Source organism: Macrobrachium rosenbergii, chromosome 46, assembly GCF_040412425.1.
Source record: "Macrobrachium rosenbergii isolate ZJJX-2024 chromosome 46, ASM4041242v1, whole genome shotgun sequence".
Taxonomy (NCBI): Eukaryota; Metazoa; Arthropoda; class Malacostraca; order Decapoda; family Palaemonidae; genus Macrobrachium; species Macrobrachium rosenbergii.
The window spans coordinates 49,699,624-49,721,943 of NC_089786.1; the positions used below are offsets into that span (position 1 = coordinate 49,699,624).

Genomic DNA, 22,320 nt, shown 5'->3' on the forward strand with positions numbered 1-22,320 from the left:
GCTTGCTTTTTTGTTTGTGTTTTTGCTTTGTTTTGTTTGCTTGGTTGTTTATTTTTTTGCTTGTTTTGTTTGCTTGGTTGTTTATTTTTTGCTTGTTTTGTTTGCTTGGTTGTTTATATTTTGTTTGTTTTGTTTGCTTGGTTGTTTATGTTTTGTGCTTGTTTTGTTTGCTTGGTTGTTTATTTTTTGCTTGTTTTGTTTGCTTGGTTGCTATTGTTTTGATCTTGTTTTGATTGCTTTGTTCGCTTTATTGCCTTCTTTGTTTGCTTGTTAATTGTTTTGTTTTGTTTTATTTGCTTGATTTTTTCTTTGATTGATTGTTTATTTGATTTTGCTCTTGTTTTTTATTTGTTTTTCTTGCTCGGTTGTTTTTGTTTTTTCTTGCGTGATTGTTTTGTTTTTGTTTTTATTTTGTTATCCTGGTTCTTAATTTGTTTGTCTAACACTTTACTAATTACTCAGATCACTTTCATTATTCTTTCATTCATAAGATTATTGTTTTCAATTTTTAATTTTTAATTTTTTATCGTTTCAGTATCTTATCATTTATCTATATGCCAAGTATATTTGATTTTATCACGTGACAATTTATTCTGTTTATTAATTAACTGCCTTATTGGAGTACCCATAGTTAATTACTGTATTTTTTTATATCTTTATTTACTGTTTTTCATAACATTACGGGACCCCGTATCTTTACATGCCTGTTTTCTTTTATTTCCCTTATTTACTCTTTATTTTTTTACACTGTATTTACTTTCCTTGCTTATTCTGGATTTCCTTATTTGCTCTTTATGTACTTTCCTTGTTTACTCTATATTTACCCTCCTCTTTTACTGTGTATTTTCTTGTTTACACTAGCTTTTATCTGTCTGCCTGTTTATGTCTTTATTCTATTTCTCAGTTTCTGTTTCTTTTGTCTGCTTTCTCCTGATCCTGTGACTAAGTTCAACTATTAACCAGTTTACAGTTTCCTGGTTAACTCTTAACCAGTTTATGAACTTCACTGATCGGAATCAACGGTCATTATTACTAATTACTGACAAGGATGCGTCACCTAGCTCCAACTAAATCTAAGGATTCCCCTGATCAATCCTGGCCTCTTCCCCAGACTCCACGGCTCCTACGAGGCCATGGAGGGAGGCCAGAGCATGGACGCCATGGTGGACCTCACAGGAGGCCTGGCAGAGAGGTATGACATGGAGGACACCGCGGACAAGAACCAGCTGTACAAGTTGCTCCTGAAGTCTTCGCAAAACGGAGCTTTCATCACGTCCTCGAGGAAGGTAGGTTGGAGCCTGAAGGGGAGGAGTTCCCAAGGGTGGACTTTGGGGAGAATTCAGAGTGTCGATTATGGAGTGGAATGAGAAACATGTATGTAGGTAGAAGAGGGAATGAAGTGTAGGTTGGAGCCTGAAGGGAAAGGGTTCCCAAGGGTGGACTTTGGGGAGAATTCAGTTTGTCGAGAATGAAGTGGAATGAGAAACATGTATGTAGGTAGAAGAGGGAAGGAAGTGTAGGTTGGAGCCTGAATTGGAGGGGTTTCCAAGGGTGGACTTTGAGGAGAATTCAGAATGTCGATTATGGGGTGGAATGAGAAACATGTATGTAAGTGGACGGGGAAGGAAGTGTAGGTTGGAGCCTGAATTGGAGGGGTTCCCAAGGGTGGACTTTGAGGAGAATTCAGTTTGTCGAGAATGAAGTGGAACGAGAAAAATATATGTAGGTGGAAAATGGAAGGAAGTATAGGTTGGATCCTGAATTGGAGGGGTTCCCAAGGGTGGACTTTGAGGAGAATTCAGATTGTCGAGAATAAAGTTGAATGAGAATCATGGATGTAGGTGGAAGGTAAGGGGATGGGGAAGGGTGGGGTTCCCGGGGGCGAGGTCAGATGGGAATAAAGAAGAAAAAATTGAATTGGTTCAAAACGAAGAGATCAGACGAGATGCTGATACTGATTTTCCTTGTCAAATGTCTCTTTCAGTTCTATGATTTTTATTTTAAGTTACTTTAACTTTATGAATTCCCTCACTAGAATATTTAATTCTCTTCAAATTATCTCTTTTTCTGTAAGCAATACTCGAAATGATCTTTTGTGAACAAATAAATCACGTTTGTACTACTTTAATCTTATGCTGTTGCCCAGCTCCCCCCTGAAAATAGTTACGTTACTATACTTAAATTTTATAACTGAATCTTACCAGGTTGTTATTTTACTCTTTTCTTTCAAAAATTACCTTAATTGTGCTTATTACTATTATTTTTTTACTGAAGTAGTGTTATATCTTGAGCTAACAACCACCTCTTCCCAGGCTAACATATTTCTTAATTATCACAGATCATCCTGTGTAAATACCTATTTTGTGTTAGGAGATTTTAAGGATTTTAATATGTGCCCTGATCCTTTAATACTCTTTAATCCCTTAAAGGAAAATAAACTTTCAGTGTTGACCTCTTCAGTTCTACAGAGATCACAAATCTCATCCTGGTATTTCCCCCTGAAATTCGCCCTCAGATCCAGTACATTGAACCTGACATACTTTGCTTCAAATTCTTGAATGTACTAATTCTTATTCCAACCTTCAGTAAACTTCATCTTCATTTGTTTCCTCTTCTCTTCCAAGTGTCTTTCCAAAATCCTTTTTTATTTACTTCTTTCTCCCTTTTTCAATTTTATCCTGTCAAATTTTCTCACTTATTCTATTTCTGTCTTATATTTACTATATACTGTTGCCACGCTTCTTGTCCAGTACCGTCCATAGGTTTCTCTCACTATATTCTCTGCTATTTAACTTATCAATTTGACTCCTCAGAGTTTATAATGTTAATGAAGAATATTATTATTATTATTATTATTATTATTATTATTATTATTATTATTATTATTATTATTATTATTATTATTATTATTATTATTATTATTATTCAGTAGATGAAACTTATTCATATGGAACAAGCCCACCAAAGGGGCCACTGACTTGAAATTCAAGCTTCTAAAGAATGTGGTGTTCATTAGGAAGAAGTAAGAGAGAGTAAAGGGAACTCCAGAATGAAGACATCTCACTTATTAACAAAGAAAAAAAATAATTAGTAATATTCTGTTCTATAGGCCACAGGCTATATGCCAGATTCCGCTATAATTCCCCAGTACTGAGTGCAGAAAATAGTATACTGCATTTTCTCAGAGATGTTACTCCATGTTCCTACGTCACCAAATAATATTGGAACCCCAACTCTTCCACTGTGTTATGTCTCACTTCTGATGCCGTACATATACGGACTCCTTAAATAATCATCTTTATTTCAGGACTGGCGGCCGAAGTTACAGCTGTATTTAGATGTAAGATATGATACTGGCCCCCTAAAACAGTTCGAGTAGAATATTCGTTGTTACACCCGGGTCATGTTAGAGGCACCATTTGTCAATCTGTAGAGGAAGAGTAAAAGAAAATTCTTCGTCTTGTCATCAATGTCGTCTTGTTATCGTTGTGTTTGGTGTTCTTCTTCTGCCTTTTCTGGGGTAGAGGTGGCGTCCTCTCTGTGACGTTTTTTTGCACTTTCATAAAGAATGTTCTTGAATGTAGTGGGTTTTTCGGGGGTGTAGGGCGATTTTTACCATCTATTGGTCTTGTAATAATGTTGTGCACTGTTATAAACCATTAGAATAATCATTGATAAATAAAAACCTGTCTTTAGTCGCACGAAGCATTTTCTCTGTAATAATAAAACTGTTGTGGTCTGAGTAAACTTGTGTTGCACCGTTGTAAACTTAATGGAGATGAAACAGCAAATTAAGACAGATAATTTCAATTTTTAAGAGCAATTTTAGAATGTTAACTGAATATTTATTCTAAATCTCACTAAACACAAAAATAAAAAAAAGGAAAACTACCTTTTTTCGAGCTGATTTGACGAGAAGTATCTCATATTTATAAAACCAGTGAATTCTCTTCAAGAAACTTGACCGCGAATTTATCCATTCTCAAGAAAATGCCAAGCTTCGTTAGATTTACCATTGACAAATGAATGAAGAAATGCGAAACAAGTTACTTAAAATCCCACAAAATTTAGATGAAAAGTTTTGAAAATAGTGACAACAAATTCGTCTTCGTATCCAGAACAAAAACAATGCCTGACTTTGTAAACCACGGACACACACACACACACACATTCACAACCAGTAGCAATGAAAACACACACACACAAAACATGACTGACCCCAAAATTGTTGGAGACGCAGATGGACTGGCTCAAAAATAATTTCTGATTAAGACAATTTTATTCGTAAATGAATTGGCACCCCAAGAATTCGGACTGTAGATGGGCTGGCTCCCAAAATTTTGGGTCGTTGGTGGAATTACCCCCTAAACATTTTAGGGGCTTAGATGGACTGGTCCCCCCAAAAGTTTTAGGGTCGCAGATGGAATGGTCTCCCCAAAAATCTTCGGGTCGTAGATGGACTGGTCCCCAAAAATTTGAGGGTCGTAGATGGGCTGCCCCCCCCCCCCCCCAACCAAAAATGTTAGGGTCGTAGATAGAATTGCCCCCAAAAAGTTAGGGACTTAAATGGACTGGCCCCAAAATTTTATGGCCGTAGATGGATTGGTCCCCAAAAACTTTAGGGTCGAAGACAGAATGGGCCCCCAAATTTAGGGTCGTTGATGGAATTCCCCCATTTTAGGGACTTAGATGGACTAACCCCCAAAAATTTCAGGATCGTAGATGAACTGGTCCCCCAAAAAATTTTAGGGCCATAGATGAAATTGCCCCCCAAAAATTTAGAGACTTAGATAGACTGGTCCCAAAAAGAATTAAATGCTAGATGTATTAGTCTAGACTCACACGCACATGACCGCTTGCATTCTGGACAAATAAATATTCTGGTTAATTCTGTAAACAACATTAGTTACCCTCATACCATTTCAAGCACTTCTTCGTGTAATCTTAGTCGTGGCTAGAACCTTCATTCTTCTTCAACTTCCGGCACGCTGTCGTGCAGGAGAACTTCTAGAAGCAACTTTAAACGTTAACTCAGCTGTAAAGGGAAGCACGTAACAACTAACCTAAGTGTTCACTAGATGTGTAGGAAATGACCGTTGTAAATTCGTAAGCACAACTTGCTGTAAAAGTGAAAGGTAGGGCTTGAGGCGTGCTTTTTGTTAACTCTCTAATGATCCTCTGGGACATGAGAGCCACTTTTATTACTATAGGAATGTTATAGACGTATTCAAACCGCATTCGAGTATTCTAGAGTCTGGTATAACCCTACAGTTCATTCCTTTAGCACTTAATCTCTGGATATTAATACGGTCACGTTTAAACTGTGCTAGAACAAAAGAAAGTCGTCAGAATTACTGAGATCACCTGGAATAAAAAAAACATTTATTTTCCCTCCGAAGGGCGACTGGAAGCTGGCTACGAAAGCGGATGAACACGGGTTGGTGGAAGGCCATGCTTACACGGTGTCTGGCGTGGCCCGCGTGAGACACGAAACCCAGGGGACGGTCAAACTCTTACGCGTCCGGAACCCGTGGGCCAACGAGGCTGAGTGGAATGGCGACTGGGGTGACAGGTGAGGTTTAGCGCCTTCTTCTTTCCAGCCTCTGGGACTTGGGCTTCCAGGTACCTAAAGCAGGTGTCCATGTGGTAGTTAATGTCCAAGATGTGTATTTATAATTCTCACGGGATGCTCCAGAAGCCTTGAGAGTTTGTGCTGGCATATGGCCGCCTAAATCTATAAGCACATTTGGTATTTGTTTCTGGGTACCATTATCTGTCAACTGTGTTATTTACGAGCTGACCGCAAGCAAGAGCCCGTGCTGACATAAGGTAGGTTAAATTGGAAGGAGTGTACGAGAGTTATGGAAAAAACTCTACGGGATTCAGGTTACAGTTTTCATCTATCGCTGCAGAGTTAACGTTGGCGTTAATCCACCTTCCTCCTCACCTCCTACTTTTATCATCTTAATCTTTCTTTTCCTCCTCCACCCTTTAATTTTTTGCCAGTCTACATCCTCCTCTCATCCAATGATCTTCCCTTCCACTTCAAATTTCCTCCTCCTCCTGTTTTCGAAAGTATTTTCACAAAAAGCAAGTTTCAGAGCGCCATCGATGTCGTTCCCTTTCACACTGAATAATCTCAGCTCTTTCCCGCAGTTTATTTTCGAGCTGTGAATGTCTAACTGAATCTATTATGGGTATATAAAAATTATTTATTGTAAAATATTAATTATCTACTCTTAAATATCATTGATCAAGATTATTTGCAAATCTGAATTCTTTAATTCAAACCAAACACTCCCTATGGAAGCTCTCAATTTCATTCCACGCGAAAAGTAAACAACATATTTTTTAGGCACGTATCCCCTTTGTTCCTTCGTCATTATCACTGCTGCAATATATCAGTTCTCGAGAATCACCTTAGAACTGATAGATATCTATATATAGGATTATAAAATTTTCTATCTGTTCATTAATTTGTACTATGGAACTATAACAGAATACATTCTTTTAAAAGCCTTTCACCTCCATTTTCTAACTTTACTCGTAATACTAACCCGCCTTCAAAAGAATAATCAACCCTTTACAAAAAGCGTTCTAATTACCCTTTCCCCAAAAACAGCGACGAGAAATGGGACGGCATTTCAGACGAACAAAAAAAGAAACTCGGTTTCCACCTGACGGTTGACGGCGAGTTCTGGATGTGCTTCGACGACTTCTGCTCTCAGTTCGAAGAGGTTTCGGTCTGCACGATTGGCCCAGACTTCGATCACGACGGGACCGTCGACTACGTAGGCCAGGTGAGATATTAAAGGCGCTTCAAAGAATGAGTCGAAGGTTAAATTTGATTTGGTATTTTCCCGCGCTTTTTTCGAGCTCGTTGTTTAGTGAGCCTTCAAAGACCTTTCAACCGTTTCTCTTCGTTTTCCCGCGCATTTTTGAATTGTTTATTTTCGTTACTTTATTACATTCATTACTATTCGTTCACTCCCTGTTTATTCCCATGACGTTTTTCCAAATGTTTTGGAATCAAACACGTTGAAATATGTATTTATATATTTATTTGTTTATTACCTATTCAATCATCACCAAAAAACTCTTCTTTATTCTATGAAAATGTATAACAAATCAACTGGTATGATATATTCAAACCAAAAACAAATCATTTGAATAAGATACCTCGCCTTATACCATACAATAATCTTCTCACAATCAACAGGTGAAAGCCATTAAGGGCGAATGGGTAGTCAGCGAAAGCGCAGGTGGGAGCAGAAACGACTTCGAGAAGTTTGCGACCAACCCACAATATTTGTTAACTATAACAGAACCAGGTACAATTATTATTATTATTTAAAATCTTGCTGTACTCTCTTGCAATGAATTCAAATACGACTTCACAGATCTCTGAAGACCCTAAGTTAGTCTGAATTCGCACCAAGTGAGATTGAGTCTAATGTATTAATGTGTTATTCTTGATTCAGATAGATCAGATCAATACTATTTAGATTTATCCCGCTCGATAAAAATTAGGTAAACTCAGTCTAATGATTCAGAAGGCTTTCTACACGAAAATGGACGAGGAGACACTCGGTAAAACACGCTTTCTCAGGACCGAATTGGCCAGTCATTATGTACAGATTCTTGTACAATTAAGATCGAGATAAGCTATTTGTTGCCCTCGGCATAACCAGTGCTTGGTAAGACGTTAAAGGATAACTGTCTAACCAATAGATACTCAAAGAACCAAACCACAGTCATTGAACTTTAGGAGCGAAGATACAACAAATTAGGTCAAGCAAAAGCCATAAATGGATAAGGCTCTGTTTGACTCCTGACCCGTATTCCAGAATAATCGTGAGACTCGTGTCTTCCACACCTTGATAATTCGTCCCTAAATAAAGTTTTGCATTTTCACCAAATACCAAGATTAATTCAGTATCTTTTGCACATGTTAAATTAATTGGAAAAAGCTATGTTTTTTCTTATAGGTATAGTCTTGCTGTAGATGGCTTGCCAGTAAGCTAGGTCAGAAGCCGTTGTCACATAGATTCTTGTGACCACAATTTATACTTGCAACAGACCTTAGCCATCTGATAGAAGTGATTTTTGGTCACGATAAGACTTTACGACCCATTATCCAAGCTGTCATTTAGGACCTTGCATTTTATTGAAGTCACCCTCTCAAAAGGACCATTTTCTTTGATAAAACCATTCTACCTCGCCCCTAAAGTCATCCATTTGTAAACGAAACTCTCCCTTTAACGTAAACCTGTGTGTTCTCATCTCCTGCAGACGACGACGACGAAAACGAAGGTCGCTGCAGCGTTCTCATAGGCCTACTGCAGGAGCACAGGAGGTCGAACCGTTCCATGGGAGTCAAGATGATACAGATTGGGTTCGTCATCTACAAGGTGAGTGGGTTAGGCCTTTCGGGTGGGTGTGGACGTTTTGGGTGGCGGGAAGAGACATAAGTTTTGCAACCAGCGACTTTCTCTTACCACAGCTAAAGATTTTGTTTGTACTACATTTGAGTAATAAATTATCTTATTATTTTTATCAACTGCGTAAATTCGTCATCAGTTGTAGAGTAAATTGCGTTTTTTTTTATTAACAAAATGGAATAAGTTTTTCCGACTGCCAGTCAAACTGATCTTAGACTCATCAATAAGTTATATTGTCGATTTTTAGCAATCAACAAAAAATATTTAGCCTATATATGCAATAATTGTCTGGGCTTTATCGCAGAGATTAGTGATTAGGCCTATTTTCGCTTTTTATATAATAAATAAACGCTAGTACTTACATCTCGAAAGAAATTAAAAGAAAAAGAAAAACTTGTCTCGAATTCTGAAACGTTTTTGGGCTACGTTAACGCCATGGAATGTGACTGAAAATACAAGACAATCACCATTGTCACATCCAAACTACATGCTAAATCATGGCATTCAGTATGAATGAGGAGTATTGAGCCGTTAATACTGAATATGAATGCAAAAAGGCAGTATATTGCAATTTGCTAGCAACAGGCTAAATTTACAAGTAACCCCAAAATCGCCAACGAAATTGTAACGAGAAATTCAAGCTGCTCACTTTGAAATATTATAACACATCGTGTAAGTGAATTACGTAAGATAACCACCTTAAATGACAACATCTATTCTCTGTTTATGTGTGACATAACATTTTAATGGCTCACATTATGTCTACACTGACCATTGTAAATAAAAACTTTAAAATTATTATTTCCAAAATGACGGTTACAATTGAAAGTCTGAATTTTAACACAGTTGATCCGCCATTTTACCACTCCCTTGACAGACGGACGACCCAGAAAACCGCCTACCTTCGTACCACTTCCACTACCACTACGAGGAGGGCACTTCCGGCACTTACATCAACTTCCGGGAAGTGCTGGCGCGGCAGGAGTTGGAACCAGGTCATTACGTCATCATCCCAGCCACGTTCCTCCCAGACACTCCGGGGCACTTTATGGTGCGAGTCTACTCTCCGAAGCCTTTCGAACTGAAGAAGCTGACTTAGATATATCAGTTGATATATATATATATATATATATATATATATATATATATATATATATATATATATATATATATATATATATATATATATATATATATGGAGGTGCCGATGCAAAGGCAGCACCTCCGAACTTAACCTAAACCGGAACTTTATAATATTGTAACTTTGGAGATGGAGCCGTTTCAAAGGTTACTACTACTTGTAGGCGTACATGGCAATCGACTTGATTTTAATAAATTCTTTCTTAAGCAGCTGCTGCGTTGTTGAAGGTGCTGATATGGAATTTAAAGTGCAATTGTGCTTATTCCAATTATTCTATAAAAAATACTGATAAAAAGTGTCCCTTTTAAGTGAATCATCACATACAACGAATGGAGTATACCCTTGGCATAAACTTGCCAGTGTTTAAAATCCGTCAAAACATCTTTTGCAACTCGTATTCTGTCATGAAACAACTTCTTAAAGATATTTAAGCTTGCGAATGTAGGCAGTTTATAAAATTATGGTATTCAAATAAAAAAAAACGGTGATTTAAATGCTTACTAATCAATTATATAAACCAGATTTACTATCCTGTAGTTAAAGGTTGTGTCATTGTCACACAAAAAGTGTAGAGCCCATAAATGAAGCTAGTTAACTTAGAGAAGTGTGTTTATCTTTATGTCTGAGGGTCTTGCTACAAACTCACGTTCCTGGAATCTGCGTATACTCATGTAAGTGATATAATTTGGAGAATTTAGCAACAACTATCTTTATTCAAAACAAACATTACTGGAATCCTCCAATTGACAGATACTTTAACTAGACCCTAAGGGCCTCAGATATGACATACTAAACACGTCGAGGTCTTTTTAGTTTTTTTTTTTTTTTTTTTTTTTTTTTTTTTTAACCAGTAACTATCTCACCAGATTGTCCGTTCCCTCAGAATGTGTGGAGTTATGAATGAACAGGTATGTAATCACACTCTGCTAGTTAGTTTAGATGTGTGTGGACAATTTTCTTACTTAAAACCGAGGAATATTCGAAATTTTTTTTCTGTATATACGGCATGTGTACTTTAACTGGCCTTGTAACTGGTGTTAAAGATGCAACTAAGATGAACAAATTCTAAATGACCATCAAAACGTAAGCAATTGGCCCGGCGACATTATGTGTACAACTTGCTTCCCATTTCCATGGACGCTGAAAGACCGAGTACCTGACAGAGGAGGGTCACTTTAAGTAAGGAAGTTCCCCACAGGATGAGAGGAGAAGCCCCTGGAAAAGACAATGATATAGGAGGAAAAATTTAGCCTAGTACCTTAGTGCCATTCCAACTCATGTGTATAATCAATACTGTCGGATTTACTGCGCAAAACTCATCTAAGTTACCTCGTTCTATTTATGGGCTGCACACTTTTTAGTATTTTTGACATGTTGAATTGCAGCATGCTTTAGTCATTTGATGTTTCATGTACAGCACTGGACAGATGGACGCTGTACGGTATGGTTGCATTACCCCATAAATATGCCAAAATTCCTCCGTGTGGTTAAAAGGTTACTGTAGGCAAGAATGTGGAACAGTGTTTGGAGATGGTTTGGTCAAGTAGAGAAATGGGAGATGGCTAGCAAATGAAAAGAACTAATTTTCTTTTTAACGGGTGTCACAACATTAAAAGTCTGTAATTTGATGGAATGCAAATTTAAGAGTCTAGGTCAAAATGTTGCTAATCACTGTTAGTGGCAAATCTGTATTGAATTAAAAGTATTGAAATAGTTATATTGGTAAATGAAAGAGAGATTTGGTGATATTTGCAACAGCCAAGCAACTGCATTATCTGATGTTTGTCTAAAAACAAACATTTTTCTTTCAAATTAACCCAAACTTTCTGGAAGTTTAATATAATTTAAAACTAAACCACAAGGCACTCAGGTAGTGAATTACTACAGCAGCATAGAAAAACAAAACATCTGGAAGCTGCATTTGTAACCATAACTTATGTGAAAATCTAGCCACTCTTCATTGACCCATAGTCTACTTTTCCCAAAATTTCACCAAGATTCATCTATATTTCCTTAAGATATCTTTGAACAGCCAAACAAACAATGTGACCTCACTGTGATTAACCACTAAGGTAATGTTTCCCTACAATATCTCCAATCAGAATCTTTATGTATGCAAAAAATCAATTTAGCGAAGGTACCGTACTTGAATGGTGTAAAATAGTCCAGGTAAAGTTGATCCAGATGAATATTGCAATATTTGCAAGCTGTGGTCTGGTCAGCTTTGCTGCAGTGTGATTTACCTGTGATATTTGATATATATGCTCAACTCTTAGGCAACTCGTTATTATATTGTCGTTAGAACTTTGCTTTAGATGTGCATGATATTATGACAGATAAGTGTCAGCCAATTGTCTGTGCACAGTAAATTTAGATTTGAAAGAAACCTAGCCTCATCTATTTGTCTGTGAACATAAAGTATATACTGTATGTAGTTTTGAAAAACCTAACCTAATTTTGGCTCAATTACAGTAGCCTATACTGTGCTTAGATCATGACAGTCATAATAACATGTGCAAACTAAAGAATTACTCCTTTTTGTATTCCATCGTATGATTTTGTATCTCTGTAGCTTTATAAAAGCACTATGTTAGTGTTTATCAACTTTTAAATACACCATTTGGCGTGTCAGTTCAGTCATTTGTAGTCTGTGTATACATCCATCGTTCTTGAAGGTTACCATAACCTTGTACAGTATACTGTAACCGCAGCCAAAAAGTCTTGAGGTTTTGTTATCTTGTCAAGGCAACCTACCAGTTAGTAACCAGATGACCCGTAGGTTGCCAGCCCGTAGTAGTTAAACCTTCAGACTTGGCCTCAGTTATATATAAATCTTTGTTTAAACCGATATAATTATCACTGTGATGTCAAAGTCTTTCATGAGCATTTCTTCTGTCAAACTTTGAAATTCTCATTCTCCCTGCTTTTATGATCTTATCCCTTGGTTCTGCCAGAGCTGGGCTACAAAATGGCATTACTTTACAGTTTCCACAAAAGATAACTGTTCATAGAAAGAATCATTGACATATATAATTTGGAAAAGTTTTTATGTTGAATCACAGAGTACATAAGGAAAAAGTATATACTTAGGTAATGAAATTGCGCGTACCTATTCAAAATTGGTTCGTCCAAGTCCACAGAGTCACACCACCGCCCTTATTCCTTTTCAGACCCCATCCCACTTAGGGGCTGCCCCTTGGCAAGCGACTATATCAGCATCAGGCCAGTTTAGTCCAAACTATCCATCCACCAGTGTAACTTTAAGTCACCATGACTTTCCTTATTAATATGTTTATTTGATAATTTTTTTTCATTTGAGCATATTTGTTTTGTTCCCTATACCAGCAGTGCATGGGACATTCTTTCTTCTGTTTCCTCATAAGGGGATGTTGCCCACAGTGGTCCTTGTGTGGAGACCTGTAGACAATGCATGAGGGGTTTTGCAGTGTCCATGCATCACAACTGCAATGCGCTCTTGACTTTTCATCTGTTCTTCTTTTGGTGTCTTGCCATCCAACTATTTAACTTCCTCAACTTTGGATTTAACTTCCTCAACTTTGCCTGTCTCCAAGTGCCACCCCTCAATCATTGACAAGTCCTTTGGGCCAGCTCTGTAAGGGTATAGAACCGTGGTCTCGATAGAACTGTCTTGATGGTACACTGTAGTTTATCTACTTCATTAGTATTAATAATTCTGCTCTCCTTTCAGATTTGTTTAACATCCTTTTCTTGTAAGCTGTTCTCATTCCCACCCCTCCCTTTCTCCTTTCCTTTGGGTTAATTATAAAACAAGGTATCTGGCTACACAAACCTTAAGCTTTCATTTTAGTAGTAAATGCAGTCGGATAATGACCTATTCCATAAAGGGTCCTGCCAATGAACATAAACTCTGAACCCTGTGTCATGACATACTGTCAAATGTCTCATCAGTTATACAGTTTGTTCAAATGAGTAACATCTTGGCTCGTTAAAATTCAGTTCCAGTGTTTACTAAATTAACAATATACAGTACAAACTTGCAAATCTAAAGACTATGGTAAAATACAAAGGGCTCAAAATATACACAACTGGTATATTGGTTTTACGTGGATGTGCTCTGAAAAATTAGTGATGTAAATTTCAACAAAACAGAAAGTACAAAATACAAAGCTGTTAATATTTAAGAATATTTTGTAATATTTGCAAAATTTTGTTTAGTCTGCCTGCATTAGATTTATACATACTAAGGGTTATTTTACTTGTTTAGTAAACAAGCCATATTCCTGAAGGATATTCTGACTCTTACACATTACATCATAGAAAGCAATCCCTTTGCATGTTGTAAGTCCGGTCTGTTAGTCAGCTATATGTCCTTCAAATTATCTATCATGAAAGACTTTTTTTCAAAACAGTCTCTGTGTCAATGTAACTCTCCAAAATGAAAGAAAATCCTCGTGTGATTATGACATCCAATAAAAGTGATTCAATTGAATGAACATTTTACTTCTAACCCCTTAAAAAAAAAAGGAACAAAAACATCAGTCAATAAGAATTTTAAACTCCATGAGCAAGGATATCGTATTCCAGACTTCATTTGTTAAACTCACTATCTGTTTGTACTCCATCATATCCAAGAGTACAGCATTCAGTGATTGCACCTCTTGACATTCCAGTTTTTATTGAATATGGAATTCTTATACTGTACTAAAGTTTTCAGAAAGCCTTCCTTTTCCATATTTCAGATTCTGGAAATGGTATATGTTTCCTTCATTCTACTTTCCTTAAATATTAATTGCTTGCACTCAAGTTTCCAGATATCTACAACATTCCAGTTTTCAAAAGTTGCCTCTTACATTCCACTTCTCAAAATTTGTCAGACTCCAGGAGTTACCCCCTACACTCTAGTTATCAGTTTGTGTATTGCGTACATTCCAGCTTCTAAATGTTACCTGTCTCGAATAGTTATTTATTTCCCATAATCCAGTTCCCAGATATCCACATTTCACTTTCTAGATACTTTTTACATTCCAGTTTTCAAACCTTTTGATCTCCAGTATTCCAGTTGCCAATGTCACCTTATCCCCAATATTCTAGTTCATGGAATTTATTTCATATACAGTAAACAGTACCAGTCTTTGGTTGCTGTTCTAGTTCCCAAATTCCAGATCTCATATATTCCAGAGACTGTACCATAAATTATTTCCAACATTCCAGTTGGCAGTGGGTATTTATTTCCTACTTTTAGTGTCTTGATGGGCTCTTTATCACTCAAGTTAATTCACAGTAACGTCATCAGTAAGATTAAAATCAGATTGTTAACCATTTCATCCTAACTTTAATGTTAAAGAAATCTGCAAGACTGTAATTTTAAAGAAATCTGCTAGACTATCCATAGGCTATTTAAAGCCAAGGTCGACTTTTTGTTTGAACAGATTACAGTAGTTCTCCTCATACCTAGTTCAGTTAATGAGGGTACTGTATATATTTAGCCAACTTCCACTGACATACGGTAATCTTATGACGTTCACACCTGTATGCATTTTGCAACTCAACAGTTTGTCCACAGCAAAAGACTACTGCACTTTCAGAGAGAGAAGGATATAGAAAGAGGCCAACCACCTCTCTGGTTTTTGCTGGTGATTTGAACATTCACCGCTGGATATTATTAGTCCATTTTAAAGACTAAACTTCCTATACAGTAGTACCTGCCCTGGATTCCAAGACAGAATGTGGCTTCAAACAGCCAATTCAGGTCAGATATGTGTCAGTCTGTGATGAAACCAGTAAATTGTCCTTTCAGGAAGTGTGTCACGTATTGCTCTCCAAATGAGTAAACACTCAACTAGAATTTTTGACAAGTGTATTCAAAACTCACAAGTATACTGCATTTCTTTGGCTAGAAATGCCTTATGAAAATGCACTTGATGTGGGATAAAAATTCTGGCTTTTGTCCACAATGAATACCTGTTAATAATAAAGATTCTGAAATGCCACAATTCATTTTGTATGGCCTCAAAAAAAAAAAATCTGATCAAGCATCAAAAAAGTGAAGTTTTTCTTGACATGTACAGAAATAAGAATGATACCGTAAAAATGGACATCAAAGCAGGAGATTTGAAGTTAAAAACAGTTTATTGTAGCAAAATATACAGTACGACCTTTAAAAATCTTTGCCAATACAGTAGTTGCAATGCTATCCACAATCTTAAAAGTACTGTACATCATTCGTACACTTTGTTGCACGTGTATAAAGTAATATTTCCAAATATTTTCAGATGTGGACTCGCAAACTTTCAAAAGCAGAGCAGTCAAACCAGCTTACAACAAAAAACAAAAACTCTAAGTACTGTACAATATGTACAACTATGTTGCTGTATTGAAAAACATGTTCTGTATAGCATACTCTCATCAGCTGCTATTACTATTTCTACACTTAATCTACTTCACAACTTGACAGTTTAACGAGAAAGTCTGTTTACTCAACACTTGTCCCCCTGAACCAATTCCCATCTGTACACTCTAGCAAAGATTTCTTCCCTTTTCATAAAATCAGCCTAATTTTTCACTAACTATGCATTAAACCCTTCATCCATTCCTCCAATAATATCCCACAACATCTGCTATCCAGGAATAAATTCTCAAGGCCACGCCCATAAGCTAGTCATTTTCACACTACAAACAATTAAAAAACTACCTACTTTCCCAAAATTTACCACAACCGATAAAAAATTACTATAATACACTATGATCAGAAGAATACCATAACCACCCCCCACATATTTATATACCTCAGTTTAGAAGGGCTAAATATATACAGTATAAGAACTTCTCAATCATAATCAAGGCCAGCTCTTCAAGAATTGAGAATTATAACTCTGCGATCTTGGTTATACTATTATTTAAAACTAACTATACAAAAATCAGTTGTAAGAAAGTAGCCTAAGCTAAAATAAACATGTGCAGTGTGATATTCACAATTCCCGTAAACTGCTTTGAAAACACCTACAAAAAACTCCAACAACATCCAAAACATATAAAATACTACCATTTTTCAATACAGTACCAGTTCTCAACATACAACAGTCACTCAAATATGTTTTCTGATTTCTGTACACCTTTTAAAAAGCAAAAAGTTTTATTTTAAATTGTTCTTGTAAACTTTCTGTTAAAAGGCTGTACTACAACCTAAAATACTGGAAGCTGCACCACTTTGACCATGTAATTAATAAATAGCAACTTATTACTAGCTTACTTTTTGCACATAAGCCCCCTGTTGGTGACCTACAACCCTTGCGTTCTTAGAGAACTGCCTTTACTTTCAATCTCGATCTTTTGGTGACAGCTCATCTGAATTGGGCTGTGATTCCTTTATTATTTTGGATGCCATTGTCAATGTAAGCCCTTTCCCGTATAACAAAATATAATTTCCAAAGTAACATCATAAAATCTAATGGCAGTAACAACCCGTTAGATGCCCTATTAATTAAAAAAGTGACTCATTCCCTATACTACCAACTCTTGAACTCTCATCCAAGTCCTTACTTCATTGACTTTTATAACTTAACATTCTACAAGAGGCCAGTCTATCATTTCCTTTTGTATTAAGCCCTCCTCTTTCTCTGGACCCTTCATTTTTGTGGGAAGCTGAGCTAGAAAGAGTACTTTGCCTCTAAAAAAAAATACATCACAAAATTACAACGCCTTCAACTACTGACTATGCAGTGTTTAGCCACTCAGACTTCGCAGCCTTTGCGACACCTCTCTGGAAATACCGTAGTGTCAATTTTGACACCATTCAAGATGGTACAAATATTCTACTTAAATTAGTTCTGCTCCTACTATTTTGATAGACTGTCATCATTTCCTATTAACAATAATGCTTATTAACTCGTCAGTTTTTACTGTCTAAAAAAAAAAGTAAAGGTTCAGTGTCCATAGCATTTTTACCTAGCGTTTATTTACATTGAAATGCCTTGGCATATTACCCCATGACACATATACTGTACATTGTGCATTCACTATTGCCCACATTATATACATCTTAACTGCCTATGAATGAAAAATGTACATATAGTATATGCAATACAAAATGTCTACTTGTTTCAAACAAGATCTACTGGGCATGCCTCAAACATTCTTTTACTTATATGTAGAGTGTCTAATTACCACTTTTACTCCAAGACATTAGCTAAATAAAAAGCAATTTGTTGACTGATATGAAATACTAGTATGAACACTTACAAGGAATATTTACTTGGCTTGTTTTATTTATGTTTACGACTTTCCATACGAAGTTTCAGTTTCAAGATTACCTAAAACAGCGTTCTCACAATCCTTCTTTATCACCAGATATTGAGTACCATTAAAATGAATCCTACATAAAAGAAACAAAAAGCTATCACTTTAGTCAACTACCAGGCAAAGATCACTCAAATATAACTACTGTATACGTCATTTTGGCGTGTAAACGAGTGCATACAATTCAAGATGATTGTACATTCCTTCAAGCAGCACTTGTTAAGCAATCCTGGAGTTGCCTAAATGTATTCACAATGGTATTCCCAGGTAAATGCAATGAAATTTCAGTACTGTAACTTCAACTTACACTAAAAATTATTATCCCTTCTATATAAGACAAATCAAATGTAAATGACAATATACTTTACTACGTTTTAGCACACAAAGTTTTCAAATTTAAATCATACCGGCCAACCTAAACGAACATAAAATCCTTCAAACCGAATTCATACGGCACCACAGGGCAACTGAGCAAAACCAGCTATGCGTTGATTGTGTTCAGTCATCTCTTATACCAGGCGACACATTCTTTTCAAAGACAGTCTTCGGCACAAAAGTTTTGTCTTTGAGAGGATCTGGCGCCACGTTCTCACTCTCCAGCATCTCTTTCAAAAGCCTCTCATTACGGAGATCTTCTACGGAGGGTCTTGGGGGAGGAGGAGTGCGAAACTGTTTTTCTATGTTGTACCTGATGGGGGAAAACACATGGAAGTCAGACGCAGTGTTGATCAAAAGTCTTTTCTTTCATAATCAATTCGTCTGCTTCTCCAAAGAAATGTCTCGATACATTCCAACTGCCAAGAATGCATTTCTTGAGCATTATCATTGTCTCGAATATAAAGTGCTGGGACCTCTGAGGTCGTTCAGCACTAAGACTAATGTTGGCACAATTGTTAGGAGAGGGTGGAAAATAAGATGGAAGAAAGAGCATATAAAATTTCTATAATGTTACTACCCTGAAGACACTTTCCCCCTTTTCCCTAATGAAGATAGGAAGAATTTTTCTTCTCATCCCAAGTATACCCCAAGTTTTTTCTCATTTTTTCTCCCCATCAAATCCCTATTTAAATTCTTTTCTGCAGTCATATAATGCATATTCCCCCCCAAAATTTTTATCTTATCACCTCATCCATTATCTCATAAACTTTCCTTTCCATCCAATGTACATTCCCAAAACTTTTGGCTCTTATCACTCATATCCAAAAACCTTTTTTCCTATACTTAATCCTCTCTTTTATTCCAAAGTAAATACCAACTTCTTGTCCCCTTGATATCAAATTTCCACATATATGATCCTCAATGACAACATTTGCAATGTGATGCTACTTATGAACCTATCACACTGAAATTAGGGAACAAATGACTTCACAGTGTAGATGAGTAAAAATTATTAGGATACACATTATGGTATCGATTTCCTAAAGAATAATTCTGGTTCCCTGCACAAACAATGATTTCTTTGTCTAAACAAGTTCATTTGTACTTAAAATAACAACCTCTTTTCTGAATGAATGTTAAGTTGAATATTGTACTCATTACCATATTTAGTGCATACAGGGAAAAAACAAATAAAAATGCATATACTAGGTAAAAAAGAAATCCCAATAACTGACACATCTCAAATAAACAAACAGTGCCATTAGTATAAAAGTACTTTTCAAAACATGACAAAAAGTAGTCAGTCAAAGATAATTATGAAATATAACAAATGTATCAGAACTACAAATCAACTAAAATCAATATGAAATTAATAGAAAAACTTAATAAAACAGTGACTCTCAAGGACATACCCAATAAAGCCAGTAGAATTACAAAGTATCCTACAAAACATTAAGAAATCAAAGGAAAAATGTTTTAAAACAATGAATTTCTTACAGACATACCCAATGAAGCCAATGACAGCTGCAGCAGGCAACGTAATGTAGGGAGCATATGTCCTCATAAATGCCATCACAATAGGCCACATTGTATAATACAGGAATTTCCCAGATCTGAAAATAATACCTTGTTGAGCAGATAAAGTTATGGTTTACCTCAGTTTAAAACCTACATAATAAGTCAATATAATTATTAGTGTTATAGCGTTACTGAGTAACAGAATGATTTCAGTGTACTTACCCAGACCACACAATCAAAATTCTATGCTGTCACAGGTCTGCCATAGAGGATTCAGTCTTATGATTAAGCACACTTTAGTTTTGCACAGCACCACAAAACAAAAAATTAAAATTTTGTCGCACTATTTCAAAACAAAAAGGGCAGTTTCTCTACAGAAACGTCTACACAAATTTAGCTTAGCCTTGCATAGGCTAGAAAGAATTCTTGATATGATGGTATTTTGACAAGCATCTGAGAAACTTGGCCTACAAAACATGCAGGCTAAAAAATTAGCAAAATTGTTTGTATTGTATCCATCAGAAAGATACAAGTTAGGCCTACTCCCAGCCCATTTCAGAGTTGTAATGTCACAATGGTGTTCAAAATCAAAACTTTATGACTTAGAAATGAACTTAACTACAACAGAATAGCCAAGATGTTATGAAATTCAAGATGAGAGAGATATGAAGATGCTTATTCGCATTGTGACTCAATGTACAAATCATTCTGCATGATCAAGCAATGCTTTGTGCGATAAACCAAGAACTCGCAAGGCTTTCAAAACACAGGAATGACAAGAAGTGAGAAAAGGCCATCCGCAAATCTTCTGGTCAGCAATAAGTTTGGGGTAAGTTTCAATTTACACTGTCTCCTTTTTTTAGGGGTAAGGATGTTGTTTTTCGGTAATTCTATACATTAGCTCCGCGCCTGTTTTTACCTTTTCAACTGGTTTTTTTCTACACTTTTTGGGGTTCTGATACTGGCGGTGCATCTGTTTGTTGTCGGCCAAATGGAATGTCCCTTCACTGTGTTTAGTACTGGCCTGGGGGGGGGTTGGGTACCCATACATTAAGTTATTGCACTTGCCAGACAGGATATGAACCGTTCGAAACAGACATACCCGTGCTATGTCTTGTGAAGATCGCGTATGGAAACCCCTTGTTGGATGGACTTCAGGGGTTAATTACAGGTTAATTACACTCGAGCGCCAATAATTAAAGGTAAATTCATAATAAGCAACCAAAAAACTGTAGAAAAAGTCAAGTTATAGTGCCGTCGCCCCCGCGGAGCTACTATATAGTTCTCCTGTTTTTTCAAAAATCATACATATTTTCCCACTGTTTCCATTTTGCTTTGAGTCATTGGACCTAACCCTAAAGGTTAAATGGACGTCAAAACTTTCGTGGTAATGTCGGAAATACGCCATTAGCCCAAGCTAACTAGTTTTATTTTATTTTTTTTACCTAAAAAAACATTACTTTCCCGCTGTCTGTTCATAAAACTGCTAGAGGAAAATTCCTCACAATCAATCGGCAGATAAGCTCGACCGTGACACAGCCTTAGGCTACCCATACGAAAAACAAGTAGGCTTATGGTAAGTTAGGCTGTGTTACCACGGTACGAAGCTTAAAGATAAAACATCAGAAATTAAAATTCAGATTCAAAGGAACCATTTTAACCTAAACTGATGCAAGGGATATTTTATAATGGCCCTATTGAACATGTCTACGACTTGGTAATTAATTGAGGCTTTGTCTACTCCTCTCCAAATTTAGGCATGGCCTTTATAAGCCTCAAACTACCTTAATATCGTAGATATTTCATATGTTAATACCTACAATTAATGCGCCTATCCATATGCATATAAATAAAAGCCTAATGACAATTCTTCATTTACCGGTATGTTTATACTGTCTAAGGTGCGTGAGTAACTTCGGTATCCAGTTCATTAAAAAGCTATTACAGGCATTAATTCACTTATTAAATTGCATCAAGTCTCATTAGATCAAACAATAATCCTTTAAAAACATGTTTCTTCCTTATAATTAATGAAATGTATCAATTTACATTAAAAGATAGAGGACGGGACAGCTTACCTAACCTAATTTTGTAGAAGACGATGTTACGGTTCCGAGCGCTCTTCTGTGAAAAGTGTGTAGGAATTAAAGTGTCAGGGTTGATTTTTTATCTATTTACTTATGTATCTGTCTGCTTATTTTTGTATTTGTCTTTTTATTGATTTATTTATTCGTCTGTCTAATTTATTTATCTATTCATTTATTTAGTTTGCTTCTAGAAATTTTGCACTTACTAGATGAAACACATTCATGCTGAAAGAGCATTCAGATTAAATTTCAGTGACTACGTTGTAATTAAATTGATATGAGCATAATCTATTATTATTATTATTATTATTATTATTATTATTATTATTATTATTATTATTATTATTATTATTATTATTATTAAAGAAGCCTTACCATCCACGTGAATCAGATTCATCAATTTATTTGTCGGGAACTAAGTTTCTGGGTGAAACAGACAGCAATGCAGTTGGGGACAAAGAGATGCACTATTGCTAAA

At 36.2% G+C, this 22,320-nt stretch overlaps 2 protein-coding genes across 4 annotated transcripts in view; one reads left to right on the forward strand and one right to left on the reverse strand.

The window, feature by feature from the left end:
- Window positions 1-9,540, forward strand: part of LOC136830490 (calpain-A-like) — a 47,533-nt gene extending 37,993 nt beyond the window's left edge. Inside the window, exons 6-11 of the mRNA XM_067090027.1 lie at window positions 1,112-1,286; window positions 5,400-5,572; window positions 6,623-6,800; window positions 7,220-7,331; window positions 8,293-8,411; window positions 9,319-9,540. Of these exons, the coding sequence (XP_066946128.1) occupies window positions 1,112-1,286; window positions 5,400-5,572; window positions 6,623-6,800; window positions 7,220-7,331; window positions 8,293-8,411; window positions 9,319-9,540 (979 nt within the window). The remainder of the gene's footprint in view (window positions 1-1,111; window positions 1,287-5,399; window positions 5,573-6,622; window positions 6,801-7,219; window positions 7,332-8,292; window positions 8,412-9,318) is intronic.
- A 6,134-nt stretch (window positions 9,541-15,674) lies between these two features.
- On the reverse strand, window positions 15,675-21,904 carry LOC136830303 (small integral membrane protein 12). Of its 3 annotated transcripts, none has more exons than XM_067089709.1 (3): window positions 21,839-21,904; window positions 19,743-19,850; window positions 15,675-18,547 (listed from the first exon to the last, which is right to left on the reverse strand). In XM_067089709.1, the coding sequence occupies exons 2-3, from the start codon at window positions 19,823-19,825 to the stop codon at window positions 18,358-18,360; spliced, it is 273 nt and encodes a 90-aa protein (XP_066945810.1). In that variant the 5' UTR covers window positions 19,826-19,850; window positions 21,839-21,904; the 3' UTR covers window positions 15,675-18,357. The 3 variants fall into 3 exon arrangements, with proteins under 3 accessions (XP_066945810.1, XP_066945808.1, XP_066945809.1); XM_067089707.1 differs by having other exon boundaries at window positions 21,834-21,902; XM_067089708.1 differs by lacking the exon at window positions 21,839-21,904 and adding an exon at window positions 19,978-20,049.
- Window positions 21,905-22,320: the final 416 nt, after the last annotated feature.